Here is a 23948-nt window from a genome sequence, read left to right on the forward strand (position 1 = left end):
AGTCACCAACATAAAAAGCTCAGTCACAGCGGCATACAGTACCAATGAAGGCAAAGTTGTTTATTAGCAAGTGAGATCATTTCATTAGAAGTTAAATAATAGTAAATGAAAGACTTCACATCTTATATCTCCTCCTATTCCACAAAAAACTATGATGCCATAATTACTGCTTGAACATAAACTTAATTTCCCTAATTGTATTAAATTATATTCTTCACATTGATGAAGCATAAAGCATTAAAAATGAGCTGCCCTTGTCTTTCTACCTCACACATTAATGGAGCAGTTCAGCACTATCAAACTATTATACTCAAAGCAAGCATATATTCATTCAGAATAGGCATCAGAGAAGCAACCCAAATATCTTTAGAAATAAAATAACAATACACACAGGAAAAAAAAAAGTTTCCACACTTTGGTTTCCATAATTTGGTCAGTGCTGCTTGTTCTCTCTGTCTGGAAGAACCAAGAGTATCACTCTTATGTCATTAAAATCTTCACGTGCATTCAAATGTAAACACATCCACTACATCATGTGAATATACACTACAAGTATGAGCATTTTCAGATATTTTTGCTACCATCCCCCTGACAAAGATTGAACTATATACTGTTTTAAATAAAAATATTATAGCATTTGTTTCTTTCCATCAGACAAAAAAAAAAAACAACCAAGAATATTGTTCAAAATCTATTCCTGCAATTAATACACATATATACTGCATAATAATACTGTAAAATTCCTTCCAACTTACTGTCAATGTATCAATCCAAGAATAAAGTAAAGGAAAATAATCTATTTTTAAGAGCAACAAGTGTTCATTTTCATCCTTACTCCAGCTCCCGAAAGAGATGAACTGAACAGTATAAATCTCACAGAAAATATTAGTACAGAACTGGTGCCAACCAATAGAAGATCAGAAGCAGCCAGTTATATCAATGCAGAACCCTCTCTTCTTGATAAGAATACTTCTCCACTATCAATGTTCCCCTCGTACTCTCCAGATCTAGGGAGAAGCAACGTGGCAAACAATGTAAAAAACAACAACAGATCTTACACATCTCTTCAACTTTCATGAAGAACCCTTTGCCAGACTTAACAGATTGCTGTTGATAGCTGCACACAAGTAAGCAGCCCTCAGCAAGTACATATGCTCAACTCACTGCAACACAGGAATAATACCACTGCTGATCCACAACCAGAAAAAGCTCAGCTTTTTCCTCTCTGGTGCTTAGGATCTCAGGACTTGCAAGAAACAGAGTTTAAAAAAAAATATATTATTCATTTTAGAAGTATATTTATCTATAAAGTCATGAATATTTGTATTTTCCAGGAATAGGACAATAAGAGAATTTCCACATGAAGCCAAATATCAAATGAGATCAAAGTATTTCTGCATCAAATCGAAAGTTTTCACTAAAACAAAAAATATAATGTAATTCTTGTGTATCACATCTGATGCTACAGTCTTAAGGCAGCCCCAATCACAGCACAACTTTGGGACAAGGACTGAGGTATTCAACAAGTATACTCTACAGGTTATAAAATAAAAATATAAGAAGCACTACAAGTTCCTGGGGCAAACAGCTTCATCTTCACTAAGGAGGCTCTCTGAGCTGTCTGTTAAAGCTTATACGACTCTACCCAACACTGCAGATGACAACATCAATAGAGAATTAATGAGATATAAAGCTGAGAAGGATCTCTCTTTTTTTCTGTTATGTGTTTGCATGTCAGTTGGTTTTTAAGGAGTTGCTTCCATCACCTTCTACGCTCATGAAATGTGGATGCTGCCACTGGAGTCCAGGCAGGGCCATTAGGGTTAATGAATTAAGCTTTTAATTAAGCTTTCTTACACATATCATTGTGTATGACTACACAATCAAATTTTCCTCTATTTCTTCATCCAAAAAAATAGAACTACCATCAGAAAGCAAATAAATTCAGTTCCATCATTAACTCAGTGGCAATCAGCCTTTGAAAAAATTTATTACATCCTTTCACATGTGCTTCTTAATAGTGCTGTAGTAAAAGCAGGTCATGAAAAGAGACCAAGAAAACTTCTGTGCAGTGATTAGTACCAGTTAAAGTGGTTAGGAAAAAAAAAAAAAAGATGTGAAAATCAATTGGACTGTGAAGAAAGGGGAAGTAATGGAAGGGACATTAAACCTTATATCATATACTTTGTAATTGCATAGAAGCTGGCAATTCAATTATCCTATTGACTTTTGCTATTTCACTATACTGCTGAAGGTAGCAGGCAGATGATGCAATTAATGCAGTAGTACAAGTTTCCACATGTGTATCATAAAGTTCCCAAATCCATGAGGGCAACTGGATCATGTGCTTCCACCAAACCATGTTTGCAATCCTTACATACTATTGAAATTTCTCATATTATTTATGTCTGTAGAGTAATAAAATTAAGTTACTTTATCAACAGTCACATCCTTGAAAAGGTAGCTAATATTTTACATGTGAAAGTGCACAAATAATTAATCTTACACATTTTAACTGATTTAATTTTGTCTTCCCTCTGATTTTCCTGAGCGAATAACTCCCTAACCTATCTTGATGGAATCAATTCCCTCACTGCATGTTAAAAAGCAGATTAAAAATTATAATTTGTAAAGATCTATAATGATTTTAATTTAAATTAAAAAACATTCAACATCCATTCTATGCCTTAGTATTAATTTCTCTTATTAAACTGAAATTCAACAAGACTTCATGAAATAACTGGTTTAAGGCATACAAATTGTTTTCTGGAAGCTTCTTCTTTGTACAATATTGCCCACTCAGTCTAGTCAAGACAGACACAAATATTTTTCCAGACAAGACTTGGTAGGTTGCCCCTTTACCTCCAACTCTCAGAAGCAGCATCTCGTGGTTGTTGGAACTACTGTTGAACACACAAGCAGGGAAAGCCAAAGAACTCTAGGGATGTGTCAGAGCTGTCTTATATATCTCCCTGCAATTGCATTGGTGTATCTGCTTTTTGTCTGTGCCTGCTTCCTGCTCCTGTCTGAGGCTACAAGGTATGCCATCAAGTGGAGACTCTAAGCCTGGGGTTTGATGCCCTAGAGAGTCTGCTCTATTTCCTTGGGTTTGATGCCACACTCCAGCCACTGTGGGCATGGGGCTCTATGTGTTTTCCATCTGGGATGCAGAAGGGAACTGGCAATCCTATTTTTCAGCTCAGCCTCCAGAGCTGAAGCCAGAGACATGTATATTTTCCCATTTATCCTCCTAGCATAAGAGGTTTTATCCTCTCTCAAATGTCCGCAATTGCAACAAAGCCTATCCTTCCCTTCAGTGTTCATCTGCATAGGATTAAAGGAAACTGAAAGAAATTAGTTATTAAAAGTTTTTAATAAAATAGTAGAGAAATCGCTGCAAAGGAATGGCAGCAGTGGCAGCGCATGACAGATTCAAGAGACAACATCATTTTTGCATAACAGAATTAATACATCCCATCAGCATTTAAGTCAGTTGATACATTAGTCTCAGTAGTTCCAAACATTATATTTGTATGATATTCAATGATTATTTGTACTGGCAAGGAATCCTCACTGCCTTTCTGCACGTTAGTAAGCATACTATCCATTTTCGTGGAATATTAATTTATGGATAATTCATTTCTTATGCAAAGCTGAAATAGGATTTAATGAACTTTCATTACTCAAGTCACACATTTTCCTAAAGATGAAAAATGCCACGTACAATATATTTTCCTGCATGTGAATAAGCCTATTAATATAGATTTCTGAACAGAATATTTCTACTCAGCAGTTTTTGTCTTCTTGGGAGCAGGAAGAAGAAAGTGAGGGGAGCAGAGACTTCTCCTCACTCCCCCACATCTCTGGAAAGGAATTGAGTCAGATTTGCTAATACTTTGGTTTCAAAGCTCTTCTTAGCACATAAACACAATCTCCTTCTAACAAATGTTTATTAAAGCTTAACCGTGAGCAGTTATATCATTTTTTTTCCTGTATTCTTCCTTTACTTTGATAGAAAACCATAACATAGAAAGTAATCAAAGCAGCATATTAACTTGGAAATATCACAAACAGTTGTTAGTTTGACATCATGTTTGCCACTTTTAACAATCTCTCTCTGAAGAAGCCCATGCTAGGAGTTAAATGTACTCAACATACTAAAAAGATGCACCAGTCTCCTGTCATTCTTAAATACAAATTCTTTTTCTTTGCCACAATACTTAAGCAACAGTAAAATTACCATTTAGACGTACAAAAAGCTGATTTACAGTCTCAGTCCAGTATTTGAATCACAACTTCATGCTATTGCATGTTTGCTATTGCCGTTTTAATAAAGCAAGTATCAGAATGGTGTTTCTCTTCTATGTGGTGTGTTTGAAAAGGATGAGGAAGGAAGGTTGCCTTGCAATGTGGCATATGTTCTCAGTAAACACCTCATTACAGTAAGTTATGTTATATATAGGGAAAATGTATTTATTTTCTTTTTTTGGAAACTCAGTCACCAATTTTTAAATTTTTGAATTTTCTTATATTATTATAAAAAATCTAAAATTAGCGTTTTTCTCTAAAAAAAAAAAAAAGTGTTGGACAGGTCTACCTTTCAGTTCTATTTCCTGAATTTTACCATGAATACTACTTTCTCCTACCTTTACATTTTATTTTCAGCTTGTACTGCTGGGCTACCATTATGATTCTTCAAAATGGGACCCCTGGGATTCAGATTCTCAGTGGAAATGAATTTTCTCCAAAACTTTGCTTTATTCGGAAGCTGCCAAGAGAACTCTGTTGCTTTTTCTTGTACTTCTCAGACAATTACAAGATACTGACGACAAAATCAGGAACAATTTTAAAAATACTTCAAATCTGATTACTCAATGACTAGGGTGTGTATGAAAACTTTTCATTTTATCTGATCAACTTTCCTGCCTGGCTGTAGTCTGAATTAGGCAATGTAAGTACATTAGAGCTTTGTTGCATCACAAAAACCCAATACTTTAAGAGTAGGAAAAAAAAAAAATTGTCATTTTCAAATGAAAACATTTTTTGTTAGAAGGTAAGGATAGGTTTCCAAGTGGAACTATTTGATATATGTGAGGCAATGTGATATAGCCATAGCTTTTTGCTTTACTGAAATAACTCTGTTAATGCTGAAATACAGAGACAAGGTTATGTTTATAGCATGATCAGACAGTCTTGAAAAAAGCCATCATGGCTCTCTGAAAATGAAACTTTTAACCAGTTCTCTTGCTCTGCAGAACATTTACGTGTTTCATAGCACAGAATAATAGCTTTTCTTGACAACTTTATCATTATTAGACTATGTAGTCAATCACATCATTGTCCCACTGTGCAAAGCTCTGTTAACTTGGCTGATCACAGCAGGGCAATATGCAAGATGTGGAAATGGGATTTCTCTGCTCCACAGTAGCCAGAGCTGATGCCCTACAGCACATTATGTACTGTAAAAGGAACATCAGATACTCTAAGATGGGATAATCATATCTCACCCACAAGTCTGTGCGTTCTCCCACTGTGCCACCAAACCTTCCCTCTTCATCCAGCATTACAATAGTCCTTCAAATTACAATTCAACGGGACTAAAGCATTAGTATTTTCCAAATATTTACAGGCTATAAGCAGCAGACAAGCAGCGGGCTCTCTGCCTTTCAGAGCTTTGCACACTGACCAGCAGGAACAGGGAAGGATGCCTTGGGCATCCAAACAACTTCATCCAACATGAATTCCACCCTCCAAATTCTTCCAAATTGTTCAACTGGCATAGAAATTATTCATAACCCTCAGTACTTGGACTAAGATCACATAATGGAAACAGCAGTTACCACTTCTTTTTTTCTTGAAATAGATAACACGCCACATGAAACTCTGCCATCATTACTTTACACATTTCAGAACTCTTCTCCTACAAAAAAAGGTGTCTTTCTTGAAAAGCTGTAATTAGGCAGTCAGGAGAAAAGCGTAAGAAATTCCAGTATGCCACCACAGTTTTCTCAAGACACCAATAGCTAACTTCCTATCAGATGCTGGCTATACATCCTATGTACACGCAGGAGAAAAATCTGCTTTAAAATCATGAATATTCAGCAGAAACTAGAAACAATTTATCTAAATTCTAAAATTTCTAATTTCCAGCAGCTTAATTTCTGCTTAGGATCTAAGATACCATTCAGAAAAATAACTCATAAAACTTTGTTTTTGTTTTCTAGTCAGCAAGTATGATTCTGCAAACAGATAGAGAAAGCCTGATCTTGTGAAATATCCAAGTGGCCTTTGTGGAAACAGCCAGAACATACAGCTTCTGTGAAATGCTGATCTTCTTCACTGCTCATAAAAACATAATAGTGAACATAAATTTGTTATTACTTTTTTATTCATGATTTTTGTGAAGTCATCCCATAAGAAAAGAATAAGCTATGCTAAAAAGATCTAGAATGATATCTTAGAAGTTTGGTTTTGTAATCTGCTTTCCTTTTCCTCTCTAAAGACTAAATCATAAGTAACAATTAAATAAAACTCAGAAAGGTTTTGTAAACAGATTGCAACCGAAAAGAAAAATCCTTACCTTGAAGCATCAAAGCTGTCATAGGATCCAACTGTGTAGTGTCTAAACAGTTTCTTTGTTCTATCTGTTCGTGTTTCTGCATAAAAAAGGGGAACATTTAATAGTACTCCTATACTTTTTAACCAAACATTTCTTTCATCAGCAATTTCAAAGTTGATTTTCTGCTATATGTCAATAAAGAAAACTTACAATGAATTAATATGGTCTCTAGGAGTTTTGAAGAAATTTTGACATTTGAGTTGAGATTTTCTTTTACCATATGCACCAAGTTAATAAATCTGTGTATATAATGTAACATATTATTTCTAAGTTTGAATGTTCCATCTCCATTCTCAGAGGTAAAAGCATTCTTGGACTAAGAAGCAAAATAAAAGAAGAAAGAAAGAAACAAACAAAAATTTAAAAAAGAAAAAAAAAAAACTAAAAAAAGAATCAATACAGTTTGGAAAGGTTTAAAAAGAAGCAAAAAAAATATATGAAAATTATTTTTGTTTGTTTGTTTGTTTAAATATACACATGCAGCACACGAAATGAAAGTATATTCAGTCATTGTATTGGCCAGATAGAGAAGAAGACGGGAGGAAAGTAGGTGCTCACACTGATATAAGACTTATACTAGTATTATACAGCAAAAGCAAACAATCCAACAAACTGCAGTACAAAGGATTAAGATAAATAGAAAGAAACTATATTTTGAAAACAGGATGATCAAAAGAATATGATACAACAACACATCCATCAAGAAAAGCCACTTAAAACTTGATATCCATCCTTTTCTTAAGAAAAATAAGACAAAACAAACAAACAAACAAAACCCCACAAAGAACAAAACCACACATTCCACTGAAACTGTTCCCATATCCAGTGGCTGCAATTTTAAATCAATCTACTATGACCATGAAATTTATGTTCACAAGTATTTTTTACAATCAGATTGGCCAATATCAATACTGGTTTAGTATAGGTCTAACAGTGTAGTTTAGAACAGTATTTATAGAATGGCAGATAAAAGAGCTAAACATATATCTTTCTCAAAAGATGTTCTCCTATTTTTTGAATGGGTATCTTAAAAAGCACCAACCAAGCATATGTCAAAGACACAGATGCTACTCAGTATTTGATTTATTCTGCTTTTGCAGCAAATATCATAACCTAAAAGGTTTACACTGAAAGGCTATTACAAAATGCATATATAAATTACACCTTCAGGGAAGGACAAAAATATTGTACATGCAGTAGGTAATTTTTTGTCATATTCTTCTTCAGAATGACAGGAAAACACAAAACAAATTTACTACCAATAGCAGCATTCATACAGAATAAAACTTTAAAAAAGAGAAGAATATGCTTTGGAAGCTTTATGATTATCATTCCAAAAGTATCAATTTTCCGAACCTTACTCTGCCTTTGCAACAGTAATCATAGAGTCATTACGGTTGGAAAAGACCCAAGATCACCAAGCCCAACTGCCAACCCATCCCCACCATGCCCACTGACCATTTCCCTCAGTGCCACATCTGCCTATTTCTTACACCATCTCCCTTGGCAGCCTGTTCCAACACTTGAAAGCAAAATTTGCCTGGAAATCATGACAAGTTTTCATGACATTGAAAATTGGATGTTTTCTTACTGAACACTGCTTCTTCTGCACATGTATAACTGGTTACTTTATTGAACAGCTGAGATGCCTCTTCTTTCCACTACAATTAATGAAGCGTATATATATCTTCCTCATTTATCTGATCAGAAAGGAAGCATCCTCATCTGCTTTGACGACTTAAACATTTCAGAAATATTATTTAATCATGAGCAGAATATTTCTTCCATGTTAATTATCAATGTAAATTTGAAAATTCAGCAGATATTTAAGATATTTAAGAATAACTGATTCTAGATGTAGTAAATCCACAGCATTTGTACAGAACAGCCTTATAGATATTTAGGACATTCATCTTTTCCTCAGAAAGGTATCTTTAGTATATTCCCTTTGTCTTTTGCTTTATCATCTGTGGGAAGATAGTTATGAAGAAACTATGTTTTTTGAGGAAGGAAAAAGTCTTACATAACTACAGGTTCGTTCTCAAAAGCCATCAAATTATTAGCCTAACAGACATCAAAAATCACATTGAAAATTTCCTGGTTTAGCTTGCAACCATGAAATTCGCATCTGTATGGCCCAGGAATTTTTGACTGGAGGACTCTCTGGCTCAGCCCAAACAAATTTTCTTAGTTCTCTGAGCCAGTCAAAGCCCCTGAGGTACACCATATCTATGTCACAACTTTCATGGATATTAAACATTACTCTAAGATGTAGTGCTGTCAGATGACCAAGTGCTGGCCTGCAGGGAAAAAAAATACATCCAAGCAGGATGGCAGGCTTTAAACACAGTCAAGGAGCACAGTGCAGAAGAAAGCACTGGGGGACAGAGTTTGGGAAAACAAAGTTGACAAAAAAGCCTCTTTCCTTACTTTAATCAGTACAGCTGACTCTTAACTGGATTGTGGGACTTCAATATATCCCCAGCTGGAGACATAAATACAAGTACATACTCAATACAGAGGAATTATGGCTGAAAATACACATGCAGTTTGCAGCTGGCTGACAGAGTAAGCAAGTTACTTCTTCATACTGGTGCAATAATTTCCAGGGTAGAAGAGGGGCTGTACTACAAACATAACAACAACAACAAAAATCAGAAATACACACAAATTTTGTGTAGATCAGCCAGCATCCTTCCTACTGGATGGTCAAAGAGGGAGAAAATCCCAATTACAGCATTAATCCTTTCAGATAGTCTTGTTTATGCACATTCAGCCCCTTCATCATTCACTTCCAAGCAGCACTGTCTGCCTAAGACACCTTACTTTTATCCCAGACTCCAACTCCTACTGCCCTTACCCCCTGCCTTTCTGGAACAGCCAAAAAGGACACACTTTATGCCTGTCTAGGTACAACAATAGTTCCACCAGGCAGCTCATGAGCTGAAGGGCTGCAGAACACCACATTGTCTTTCGCAGGGTAAGAGCTGGAAGTGTAGTGAGCAGCAGCAGTACTCAACGCTACATGGCAGCTGCTCAAAGAGATCTGTCTTTGAAGTAGCTCAGTGTAGAATTGTATCTCTCAACGTGCTGTAAGGGGTTCTGTGACTTTTGTGAGTCACACCTTTGTTGCTAAATTTACAAGGTTAGTTTCAGAAGTCAAATTCTTGCTGTGACGTGAAGAAAAAAAACGTGCATAAAGTCTGTTCCCCACCAAGTAATATTATTTCTCTCAATCAAAAAAATCAGATTATTATCAGAAGACATGACCAGAAGCCACATAGAAAAACATAAACTTGCATTCCTTTCACTGTTTACCACTGGCCTGTTTTCAAAAGTTGGCTAAAAGTAGTTAAAAGAACAAGGTTTGATGAAGAATTTTTTGAAGAACTAAATGCCACTGCTTGAGCGTTGTGGAACCAGATGTTTCTTCTGTAGCAACTGTTTTCTACAGTGTGATATTTCAGTGCTATTAGCAAATACAAATTTTGTGTGGGAGGAAAGGCAAGACGCTGTAAGGCAGATAGCTTTGTTCAGCTACTCAGTATTGCCAAGCCAGCACTCCTCAGCTGAGGTTCGTATCTGCTCCCTGTCACTCCTGCTCCTTTACCTTCCTCAACCTCTTTGTGTGTAATTGCATTCACAGGGATTATTTGGGAACCTATTAGCTTCACAAATCCCTGAACTCAAGGCTAAGTGGCATGTTTCCCAAGCTGCTGCGTAAACCCTACAGTTCTTTAATTACCCTCCTTCCCTAAACCCTGACTTAGATTCCAGTCTGTCTTATTACACAGCATAAATACAGATTGGGAACTCATCATCATAATGAACAGGATAATGAAAAAAAAAGGTACTTAGAGGGTCCTTTCTCTAATTTGACCAAGCAATAAAAGGTACCTATACATAAGCGTGCAATAAATTTCTGAATTATTGCAAGCCAGAATTAAATAATAAATAAATAAAGTAGGTGTTATAGCACTAAATGGTTACTTCCAGGTTTCAGTGGATTTTCATGCACTCTTACATTCCCTCAGCTTTTTAACTTTTAACCAGAGTACTTTGCAGCAATTTTGGCCTGTCCAAGGCTAGTAACCCTATCTATCACCATTGCTGGAGTCCTTTAAGGAAAACTTTAAGGATTTCTTCTTAAACTTGCTTACAGGCAGACAAGAAAGAATAGCAAGAAGATAAAAGACAAGGTCTAGAAAAACATTATTTAGTAATATTTATAATCCTGCATCATTACTGATTTGAACATCTCTCACCACAGCCAAAAGTTACTGCATGAAATTGGATCAGACCAAAAGTTATTCTAGAAGGCAGAAGAAAAAAAAAAAAAAAAAAAAAAAGGAACATTGATATATCATTCAAGATTTCTGTACTTCTTGAGAAGACTCCATTTTACTAGAATAACTCCAATACAATTTTTTCTATTATCTTCAGTCAGCTAGAAGACTTTCATAGTACAGGCCTTTGCCGTGTCCAGGCTAAGCAACAGGACATACCAGGGCATCAAGCACTGGAATAGGGTCACAGCTAACAACTCTGCCCTCAAAATAATGCACTGATGTTCACAGACTAAAGACCATTTTATGCAAAAGCAAGACTTTCTCTACAGCTACAGAAAATATCTTCCGTTGGTGCATATCAGCATAAACCTCCCTACTTTCTGCCACAAGAAAACAAAAAAAGTCAATAAACCACCTAAGAGACTGTATTTGCCTCAATTAATAAGCAATCTAAGAGCAACATGAGCTCCAGTACAGAGAGCCATAGAAAGGAAAAAAGTAACGTGGCCACTTTTTTCTCGGTCTATTTATCACTGAAGCCAATGGAGTTGCTGAAAACATAAGCACTTTGCACTGTGTATTAGTGGTAATATGAAGAATAAACACCTAGCCTTTTCTTTATAACAATCCTTTAGTGTTGTGGAGATCTCAGTAACGGAGAAATTCAAATCTTGCCATTCTGAATATAATTTATAGGGTCAAACAAGGATGATCACTACGAAGACGAAGCAATAAGATATATCCTCCTTCTCTGCTTCCACTTCAGGAGTACTAATGGTTTTCCTCAACTGAGAAATATGCATGTGACTTCCCTGCAACTTCCCTGTGTAAGTCTCAGAACTGACCATAGGGCTCCAGCATTGCCTACAGACAGCATAATGAAAAGCTGAAAATCACTGCCACAAAAGAAAGACATAATTCACATAGACAGATAACTCCTTTCTTGCTCTGTTTCTTCAATGATTAGCAAATAACTACTGTAAGTACATTATGACAGGCAACTCAAACACCACAGCGGTGCTATTATTTGCAGTAGATTGCTTACATACTTGATATTGTTCAGTAGAGTAGTAAACTAGGTAAAAATCCCAAAGAAACTGCCTTCATTTCTTGTAATTTCACTGCTGCTCTTCGCAGGGCATCTCAGAGACTGTGTTTCCTAGGAAACTGCGTGGGGCTGCTCTGCCAGGGGGTTCGTATCAGACTGCTTACCAGCGCTGTGGGAAGGGTTTGGAGTGATCCACATGAGCACAGGCTGGGCAGAAGAAATGAAAGTGCAACTGCTTCCTTTGAGTGTGCTATCAGAGAGACAAATATCACAAAGGGATCATGAAAGGTAAAGGCAGGGCATATTGCTATTCCAATCAAGTTAAGACATTTATTACGCTAGCAGAATTTAAGAAATGGTTTTCAATCCAAGTAATAAAAAAAGTCCAAAAATGAGAGCCAAAGTCCTTGATTTTGTTGCTCTGCTAACCAAAGTAAATCCAACAGCTTGGCACCATCGTAAAAAAGAAGGCTTCTCTATCTTCCTTTTTCCCCAGCAACAACTCTGAGAGATGTTTCATTACCGCCATAGATAGCTGAAGATGCTCTCTGCTGAAACAAGGTCAGATACAGCACTCTGCATGAGTCTGATAGAATGCAATACCCAGCAGAAGCAGGAGGCAAAGGCTTGTACTGTACCCTCTTATACTTCCTGGGGAAAAAACTGCTTTTGCAGCTATTTATGTTGAGGGTTAGACCAAAATTTATCCAAAGCTGAGAAAAGTGGTCTAAAATTCTTTGTTACTGCCAGATACACAGACAATATGTAAGGTTAATAGACAGTTTACAAGAGCCTTTCCTAGAACTGTTCCAATAGTATCATAAAAATATGTTGACCCTGCGGGGGGGGAGGGGAAGTGGAAAAAGTATATGGATTTGAAAATATCACTATATAAAACATTTATGTTTCAGTCCCAAATATATTGCATTCAAAATATTTGCAATACAAAATGCTACATGATGCCAAATTACCTCTATTTTAGAGGAAGCCAAATACAAAATATGTTTTTTTGGCTCAAAAAATGTTAATTTAGGGTGGACATTATTGTCCTAAAACCTTGTCTCAACCTATGCTTTTTTCCATTTCTTAAGAAAACTCTGCATGTCATTATATCACAACCCTTTGCTGTTGTGGGAGAAATAATACTGTATGATGTACTGGCCAAAATAATGTCATTTTACATGACCAGATTAATCAAAGACATATCCTACAATTTAAGTACTCCTGTGCTTCAGCAGAAGACCACCAATTATAAATGGCACCTTCAGTGTTGCTGTCAGTTACGGCATAACTAAAGCTTTGTAAACTTTTGAATTAGGTGAGAATACAATATATAGTATGTATGAAAACACGTATTAAGGAAATAAACATCACATTTAGGAAGACAAAAGAGTTTTGCATAGAAGTTACCCTATTCCTTCCACTCTGTGTCTTGTAAGCACAACTTCATGCTTTTACAGATTTAAGTCATTGCTAGTTCAGCATGCAGTTTGCTTTCAAGCAAGGGATTTTCTTGATAAAAGACACATTAAGAACTTTGGTCTAGAAAATAATTGGATAATACAGAAAAGTTCATGTTCATGTGTTGTTCAAGTTCATCACAGTTCATGTGATGTTCTCAGCCAATTTTTCTTCCAGTTGAAACCAAGAAACAGCAAATCTTATCTGGTATTTGAAGTTTTTAGATTTGAATGGTATGGCAAATTCTTGGATGCTCCCTGTTTTTTTTTTTTTCCCCTACCAACTCCTTTAAAAAAGAAAGGAAAACTGATGTTGATTCCCTTCTGTATCCACCGAGAAAGATCAGCCGGAATTTAGTGAACTAGCTTGCTCACAAAGGATGTGGAAATGTCTGATCAATGTAGCGAATCAGCAAGTTAGCTTGGAAGAGAAACTTTAATAAATGAAATATGTAAGTTGGATCCATTGGAGAGGGAGTTATCATTAGAAACAGTATTTTCCCAGGTCATTAATTTTCTCTATAATTTATGAAAAAAGTTAATAGTGAATAAAATAGCAAGCAGTTGCTGAAACATTTGCTTATTCTCTTTTGGAATGGATCTTACAGAGCGAGCTATGAGGAATCAGGATTCTTGTAATAAGGTCACAAAATCACAGAATTATAGGGGCTGGAAGGGACTGATGGAAGTCACCTAGCCCAAAAGTCATGCTAAAGCAGGTTCACTAGAATAGGCTGCAGAGGAAAACATCCAGGTCACCAGTTACGTACAAAATTCTCTTGCTGAAGTTTAAATCTGAATGGGAACATGGCTTCATTTGCTTGTATCTTCATCATATGAAGAAGCAAAGTTAAATGTATGTTACAATTGAGGCAAATATTATGAGCTATATTTTTGTTTTGCCTTTTTTTTTTTTTTTTTTTTAATTTCCCCCATTTTTTTAGTGCCGTAAGTAGAAATAGAGGTAGACTGAATGTTGTTAGCTAGATTTTATTTCAGAACAAATTCTTCTCTTTTTTTTTTTTTGCAGAACAGGCAGTGCAGACAGAACATATTCTTGCATGGCTCTTCCTTCATTTGCAGAATATTTGCAAAATGTGGTAGTGATCTCTAGATATGCTCTCCTGGTGCTTTCTTCAGGCCTTCAGTAACTTTGCCCCCAGTTTATGACCCATCTGCAGATGGACAGTTAATCAGTCTCCAGATGCTGCAAGGCAGCTTAGTGTTCATGGTCCCAGTTGAAACAGGGGGTTGAATTGCTTGATGTCTGGAACAGACACAGACATAATGCTGGGTGATGTCATCAGAGGGAACAAATTGAGAGAGGACTCTTTTTTTTCACTTTTTCCACAAGTTTTAAAAGGCTCTTCAGACTTCATTGCTTGTAAAGAGATGGATGTTGACCTGGGCCAGAGAGACTTCAAAGACTCTAGCAACCAATCAGAGAGTTGATTAATTAGAACATATTTAGAGCGTTGCTGGAACATGCCATTTTTTACAAAATCATGTCCAAAATGAAGCAACTTAAATGCATTTTGCTTATCCCTTTATTATAGATTCAAGATACGTAGAATGTACTTTATAAAAAAGTTATTACTGTCAATTCCAAAGTGCCCACAAACATGTAAGAATGCAGCTTGTTTTTTCCAGTTTAGACAGAACATAGAAATCTTGACCTGTTGCTTTCTGGCACTATCATCTCTTGCAAATGTTACTTGTCCTGAATGTCAGGAGGGTTTGTTCAACTACAAAGGTGAGGTGTAATGTCCCAATTCTTTGGAACTAATTTGTAGTACAGAAACTTGAAGTCATCACACCTTATTTCATATTTTCCTTCTCCTCTGAAAATATTCTTGTGAGTTACTTTAGTGTTGTGACAAATAGCAGCAGGATAATCCAAAAGGGCAGGAATCACTTGAAATTTAGTTGTTTGCTCTATAGTGGGTTTCTACTCTTCACACCTTGTGGATGGCAATTTTGCAGTCCTCATCTTCCATTGCTCCTGCACACACTTTATCTTATGCAAACACTAACTTTTGGTATTTTACACATTTTAGGTCAAGGATATGTATCTTTGAGCAGCAGGGGCTACTACTGAAAATAGACAAAGCAGGCTAATACCTCTTAAGTAGTTGTTAGCAAAGTAAAGACTTCAGAGAATTCAGTGCTAATACACTAACATGTTGTTCAGTCTACCTCTATTTCTACTTACTGCCCTAAAATAAAAAGGAAGAAATAAAAAAATAAGGGCAAGCAAAAATCAACCCTGCACATATACCGGGAAGAAGCCTTCTTTTTCTCCATGCTCAACCTAAAATAAAACTAAAAAACTGAAAACTAAAAATACTTAGAGTAAAAAAAGTAAATAAATATTTTAAAAACAAACAAACACACAAATAACGGTTCAGAACTCAGTATCTGTCTCATTCATTAACTAAATGCCCTGTTTCTCATAGTTCCCACTACACTCTAAACAGACAGCAGAATTTATTTTCTTCTCAAGATGACGTTCTGCAGCTTTAAGTCAAGGCACAGCTATGTGAAACTGGATCAGAACAGTCACCAGCTAGGAAGGTGCCAGGCACATCTCCGTCGCACATTTCCTACAAACATTCAAAAAGTGACATTAATTGACACTCCCCCTGTTCAACATATCTTCAGATGTCATAGAACAACAACAGCAATCATGATCACAACCAAACTATCCTAACAGCCCTCTAGTTTTGGTTACTTGTACCTACTGTAGAGCCAGCTTTGATATTTACTCTCAGCCAAGAAACGACATCGCAAGAATATCATTTTATCAATCATTTTCACACAGTTACAAATTCGCCACAAGAATGTGAATTGTAAATGGTGGTTTTTAATATTGTTTCAGAGTGGTGGGTAACTTTCTAGTGACTAGAAAGATTTCATTAGAAGTTTGTGAAAGAACTCTGTATTGGTTACACAGCAGAAACTGTGCTCTAGTCTACAGCACACGAAGTATTTTTACCTGAGATGTATTTACAGTCACACAAGATAACCAACCGCTTTGAAGAAGGTCGTCCTGCACCCTAAGGTGGAAAGAACAGATGGAGATCTATTTGGGGCTGTGTAAGGAAAAACACAGCCCTGAAAAGCCATTCTTCTACTCAATTTTAAACATTATTAATTTTCAAGTACAGCAAGTTTCAACAAGAATTACTGAGGACTTTTTTTTTTTTAATCAGTGGTGATACAAGTATTTGCGCACGACTATCATCCTTACAGAAGCCTCCTTGAAGCCTAAAGCCTTTACTGGTTACCTATTCAGGATTAACGATCTGTCAAATTCTTACACTTGAATAATGGATAACATTCTGAATACATAAGAAGCAGTCATCTGTGTAAGGGAGACATGCAAGAAGTTCAAAGCACCTCCTGGTCTTTTTCACAGTAACACTCCCAGAAGTGTTGTGGTTTCAAACCCATCAGTATGCTAGCTTTGCAGCCAGCTAGCAATCCCAGCTCGAAGCAGGCCTCATCTTCTTATCATCAAACAGGTTGTAGAGGGCTCTGAGAGGTCAGTGGGGATATAGGGAGCAAGTTTTTTATACTTCTGCTAGATTAGACCTCCAAAGAACTCATCATCTCAGAGGAATAATCTTTACCTTTCCTTTACCAAGGAGTGCTTTATTTTCTTCCATTTCCCCCTCCTTCAAACCTCTTGCAATATTTTAGACTTTAGTAAAAATGTCCCACAAGATAACATTTTTGCTTTGTCCTTCCTTATCTTAGTTTTCCCAATTCTCACCCAATCTGGTCACCCTAACATCATAAAAGCATGGTGTGACAAGTACTTAAAAGATTATAAAATGAAGATGACTTCAGGAACAAAATAACACTAAATAATAATCAAGGAAAAGCCAAAATTTTATCTTCATTCAGTGTCCTTTTTTATTTCTCTCCTCTGATTGTGCGCATGTGCTTTCCAGCCTCAATTCCACTGCAGTGAAAGTGTGCCATTACCAAAACCCAAAAGAAATGCAAAGAAACACTCAGCAACTTTTACTGTAAGTGCCTCAGAATAACTTATAATTTAACATTATGATTTAAGTCAGTGTGAACAAATAGCTCAGATTAGCAGAGCAGAATGTTGCTAAGCAATGTTGTACGGGAGTTTACACAGGACTGTGGAGGGGAAAATTGGGTGGAGCAAGGAGATGCAGAGGCACTTACAGTTCCTTGATTTGGAGGAAGAACTCCTTCCTCGCCTCGCTCCTGAACACGTACAAAATGCAAAGGTACTGCAGCAGCAAATTACGTAGGAGCACCACGTTGCTTTTAAGGGTGATAGAGAACAGAACATTATGTACCAAACTGTGAAGCTCCATCAGGATATATAGATACATTTATGTACAGATATAATAGTAACGTAATACTGAATGCACAATAAATAAATGTATGGAAACATATACATACAGATATAGATTCTTCATGTTGATGGCTGTTCAATCTAAGTTAAACACAGTTTTCAAGGTCATACCACAGGCTAATTAATTTTCAAAACACAAAGAGTTACCACGTGAGAAACTGTAATTTGATCACTGATTTGGAGAAGCTACATAGGTATTCAAAATAATTAAGGTGACTGGAGTATGAACACAGAAAAATCTGAAAATATTTCTTTGTTTCAAAATCTGCAGAAAGTACTTGTCCTGTCAGCACTGTGAAGACAAATAATAGTAAGTACTTTAAAAGAACACAAATCTATGATCTGCCGGAACCTTAACCACTCCTAAAAATTAGAATCAAGTGCTGAGAATGACAAGAACAAACTTTTCCTAAGAAAGCATCAAAAATAAGATTACTAAAGAGATATTACATGTTTTTTTAGTGCATATTAAGTATGCATAATGGATATTGAGGAAAAAAAATAGTACCATACAAAGTTTTTAAAAAACCCACGTTTTCCAAATATTTACTGTCTGAGGTCACTAATCACACTCTATAAATCCTTTCCATTTCCCCCACCACCACTTCAAAAAATAGCCATTCATTTTTACAGCCTCAAACAATACCTCCAAGATGAACTCTCTTCATGGATCTTGACTTTTCAGCCATAGTTTCTAATCAGCTTACTTGAGTTTTGTATGCTTCTGCATCCACACGTAGAAAAACATCCCAGAACATCACCTCAAAATATGCTACCTGAACTACATTAAAAAAGTTGAAGTTTTACAAGAAATATAGGATTTGACAAGTGTTCTAAATTTTAATACAAAATGCTGCTGAAAACAATTCTTCTCTGTAAAGAACAGGAAAAAAAATCCAAATGAATTTGACCACAAACAGGAAGTCTTATTTCACATAAGTTATAGGCTGAGACTCAAAGCCCACATCCTTTCAGTTCCACACTGTACCAAGAGACTTTTTTTTTCCTTGATGCAGGTTTCCATGGAAATGCATCAGTCACTAATCTAAATAAGTGCGGGTGAAGGACGCCTGAAAACCTGGAGCAATTACGCATGCCATTAGAGGAAAAGAATATGATTCAACTCAGCTATTAGAAATGTGGCACAGCTATCACTTCTATATATTGTTGTAGTGTTCTAAAAACAAAACTGCTTCTCTATTTTTTTTAAACCCACTCTTTTACTGCCTATAAGATGCAGTAAAAAAAAAAAAAGAAAAAGCATTAAAAATACTTCACATAACAAGCGTGCAACAAAGTAATACCATATCAATTGCAAGACACAAATGTAGTTAATAACACACATTTGTTCTGCAATGAAAATACACTATATGTGGAAACTTATCTTTCCATTACTGGTCAAAGAAAGACACTTCAGTTATTTTGATGAGCAATAGGCCTAATGATCCTTAAAATAATGTTGTAATTTAAAGTCTGATGTTTTGCTAAACATCTATTCGCAACCAGAGCATACATGTCAGTCATAGGTACAACTATACTTACAAAGATAATTGCAATTCAGTACCCAAATTAACTTTAAGTAATGCAAAGTAGTAAGGGCACACATTCTTTTTGCGTGTGTAAGTATTTACAGGTCTATTGCGCTTCATATACCAATTGCCAGAGACTTGCTATTGAAGTTTCACCTCTGTCACACAGTGTGTGGATTCACTTGGTTCAAGTCATTGGCAAATGAGCGGTTTGGTATCCATGTCTGCTAGCTGTCTTGTCCTCCTGCTGCTTTGCACTCAAAGCACTCCTACCTCTTGTCACGCAGGAAAACATCTAATGATGTGGAGAAGAGACTGTTGATATGCCATAAAGGCAGAGATTTTCCAGACCATTTGAATGGTATGACAGCCTAGTTATTTCACCCCTCCCCTTACTCTTGAAGAATGAACTATCATAGTACCACTTCTAAATGGAAACTGGGCAACCTTGAAAAGATTTAGCTTTTGGATTCTTTTTGCCAACTTCTTAATGTCTACACTAGGCTTCACAGAAAATGTCTCACAAATGGTTTTAAGTATATATGAGTGAGGCCAATGAATATATAGCAGTGTTTGAAATTTTGGAGCACAGGTTTGAGATGTAGCATCTACGCTGTCCGTATGTATGCCAGTAAGGTGCTACTTCTGATCCCTTTTTCTACCTGAAATCACTGTGATTTCAGCCAAGAAATATTGCAGTTAGACCACAAGCAGTAGGATCTCAGAAGGAGGAGATATATTTCTGGATGAAAAGTCCTCTTAAACTTTTGATTGCAGTCGTCTCTATGTTGCACAAGTTCACAAGCAAGCACACCCCCTCTATTCTCAAGTGCTGTATACAGCTAGAGAAGCAAGCATTCAGTATGCAGAGATATAGTTTTTTCTACATGCTCAAGGTTCTCCACACTGTTACTTAGCCAGCAGTGGGAATAATGTCTAATTAGTTGAATGGAAAAGCCAGAATGGAGAAAAAGGAAGGCAACTTAGACTAGTGCTTACTGAGAAAGCTATGTGAAACAAGACAGGAACAGCAGCAACAGAAACTACATAGGGGAGGAACGATATTGTGGGAAGGAGCAAAAGCTAGTGAAGCAAACAAGGCATGAGAGTCTGTCCAGTAGATCGGATCCTATACAGAGGCTAACATCATACTGTTTCTAACATGCTGCTAGTCAAACCACGGGAAGAATACATCCCAACTGATACTACGAACCATATCTTAAGTTAGATGTGTCCAACCCCCCTCCCAGCCCATGGACCACACGCAGCCTGTGACAGTTATAATGCCCTCTGCCCCACACCATCATGGTGACAACTCTTCTTCACCAAGCAGCCAGACCCAGCCCTGGGTGTGTACCCATCACTCAGCGACAGTCAAACTATTAGAGTACTGTTGATGCTGACTCAGCTGAAAGCAGCACAAGGGAGGGTGCAGTCAGTGCTAACACCACCTCTCATGCCTGCCACACACATTCATTATTACAAGTTAAATGTACTTTTTCTGCTTTGAAAATACAATGCAGGAATTACTGATAAAATATTTCAATCTATCTACCATTGCCTCGAAAGAAAACAGAACTCAAAGAAACAAAAACTACAGATGAAAGAACAGCGTTCAATGAAAAATGGACGGATGCGTACTTTTTTGTTGAGACAAATAATATGGCACTATGCATAATTTGCAAGGAAATCATGTCAGTTTTCAAAGATTACAATTTGAAAAGACATTATATGCAAAAACATGCTGCCAAATTCGATGCATATCAAGGAATGTTTCAGAAAGATAAAATAGTGGAACTGAAAATGTCTGTATCACAACAAAATTTATTTAAACAGTTACAGCTCAAACAGACTCTATTATAAAAGCTAGTTATGTAATAGCAAATCTGATTGTTAAAAATCAAAACCATTTACTGATGGTGGGTTTATTAAGCAATGTATGGAAAGCATGGCAGATACAATTTGTCCTAATTAAAAAAAAAAATACAACAGATTTTTCTAAGATCAGTTTGTCTCACCAGACTATAGCCAGGTGAACTGGAGAAAAGGAAAATTTATTGGAAGAAATTTGGAGACTAAAGCTGCTAATTTCAAAGATTAAACTTTCACAATAAATGCAAGTACTGATGCTTCAGATATGGCTGAACTTGCCATTCTTATTACAGGTATTGATAACATATAAAAGCACTGAAGAAAAGGCTTTTTGGTACCAATAAAAGACAACTAAATCTCTTGATTTGTATGAAGCATTAAAATTTACATGAAAATGTCTGTCTTTAACCTTTGTCAACACATCTAGTATAGCTACTGATGGTGCTCCAGCACTGGTTGGTAAAAAAGAGGAACTTATAAAATTAACAGAAGGTCATGCAGTTGCCACTAGCATATCACATTTGATGAAATATTACTGCACTGTGTATCAAGATTTATGCACAAAAGCTTTAAAAATGGATAGTGTCATGCAAATTGTCATCAAAACTGTGAATTTCATGAAGTCCAAAGGCCTGAATCATCACAAATTTCATCAATGCCTTAAAAGTATGGATCCTGACTATGGGGACATCATTTGCTTTTCTGAAGTTGGCTGCATTGGGGTAGAATGCTAATAAGATTTTATGATTTGCAAAATGAAATCGAGTCATTTATGTAATCAAAAGGAAATTTTTTTGCCAGAAATTAAAGATGAAAAATTGCTCACAGGTTACATTTTTGGTGAATTTGACCAGTCATATGAAAGTGTGTGTCATCAAGGTGAAAACTATGGCAAGCTCTAGATATGGCAAATAATTTCGATACATGGCCTAAACATGGTCCTCTGAAGAGTGAAAAATGTGCATCCTTGCTTTCCATTTTGATAAAGGAATTGAAGAATAGGTTTCAAGGATGCTGAAAAAAAATCAAATTGAATTTCAAATTGAATGTACGGAGGGAGTTGCAATCAGATATTCAACTCAAATATTTGCTCATGCCTCTTTACTGGGCTTTCAAAAGACCTATCTTACATGAGAAAAATATCCCTCACTTCACAATCAGCCTCATTCATATCATCTCTTTCTGGCAGTACATACATCTGTGAACAACTGTTTTCAGTGATGAAGTACAGGAAGAGTGAAATTTCACCAAAAATCTCTGACAAACATCTTGAGAACTCATTACGATTTGTGATTTCCATCAAACCAGACAAGTGCATTAGTTTCCCAAAAACAAGGCCAAGAACCCCAATAGTTTAATGCTTTTGTTGCTCTCCTTTTTTTTATGTTTTAATTAATAATAATAATAATAATGATAATAAAAGTGGTTCTTATATACATTAGTTATATTGCTTATCTTATATGCAGTCCAAGACAATTCCTCTTCACTCAATGCAGCTCAGGCAAACCAAAAGGTTGGACGCCCATGCTTTAAGCATTTGGATTTACTACAACTCTGGTGTTTGTTTGTTTTTTTTTTGCTACAGCTTTACTTTCTCATTCTTGCAATTACTGTAAGATTTATGATTGCAGAACGGTCAAGTCTAATGCATCTACACAGCAAATTCATGTCACTTTACATATGAATACTGCCTTTCCATGTCATTTTGTTACCCATGTAATATAAATACTAGATTTGTGAAAGTGGTTTACATGCAAATCTGACAGTATAGGCAGTAGCAGTCCAAGCTATATATTTAAAAGATGTGCCATCTGAAAATATTAGTAGTAAATATAGATACTAATGCATATTTGACTAACAAAAAGTAGATTTGTAGTCCATCACAAAGCTAGAGAAGGATGAGCACGACCATTACTAAGCTATAAACATGCAAATTAGAAAATGTGGTTAATAATAAACTGTAGGTCTTTTCCAACCTTGGTGACTCTGTGATTCTATGATCTGCCAGAGATAAGAGCTTGAGTTTGTGCATACTTCGCCAGTTAATAGATAGAGTCCAAGAAAAACCACATCACTTACCTGTAAGCTAACAAATTGATAAAGTGTATATGGAGGGGGTACTTGTCTTGGATTTTAGGTTGCTATGAAACTCATACATATTATATTTCATTGCCCAATTTCAAATTTGGGGGAAAAAAAAAAGAGGGGGCATATTTATAAATTAAGAACACTAAAAGATCATGCTGCAAATCAGCTGGAATATACATTATTCTTTATGTCACCTTTTAGTTAGTTCTGACACTTGCACATAAATGCATTTTCTTCATCTGCTGAAGTCTTCTAAAAAGCAGAAGAAAGTAGGTCTTCCTTCTCAAATCTGACAATCTTTTATCTACATCTCAAGCTAGACTCTTTCAAGTTTCATTTTCTAACATTTAGTCCAATCTAGATTAGGAACTTATTTTAAATGTGGCAGTAACATGCTTTTCAAAGTAAAGATTTTACATCTCTACTATGACAGAAGGCATACCCTTCAAAAGTTTTATTTATAACACACTTTGGAACCCTTAGGGAGTACAATGACATGAGCAGATCACTGGAAAACTGTATGGCTTTAAATTGTATGCTGAATTAACTGAATAGCAGCTTGTCCAACTATTGGAACTGTTGATCAAAATCCTGTCTTACTTAAGTGACCATTAAAGCAAAGAGTATATTATGATACAGAGATTTTG

General features: G+C 36.1%; 1 protein-coding gene across 6 annotated transcripts in view; it reads right to left on the reverse strand.

The window, feature by feature from the left end:
* SHANK2 (SH3 and multiple ankyrin repeat domains 2) overlaps positions 1 to 23948 on the reverse strand; it is a 351210-nt gene that overhangs the window by 143756 nt on the left and 183506 nt on the right. For all 6 annotated transcript variants that reach the window (XM_090140753.1, XM_090140754.1, XM_031593318.2 and 3 more), the window contains one exon: positions 6581 to 6656. In XM_090140753.1, the coding sequence (XP_089996879.1) occupies positions 6581 to 6656 (76 nt within the window). The remainder of the gene's footprint in view (positions 1 to 6580; positions 6657 to 23948) is intronic.

This window comes from Phasianus colchicus, chromosome 5, assembly GCF_987193195.1.
Source record: "Phasianus colchicus chromosome 5, bPhaCol1.hap1.1, whole genome shotgun sequence".
NCBI lineage: Eukaryota > Metazoa > Chordata > Aves > Galliformes > Phasianidae > Phasianus > Phasianus colchicus.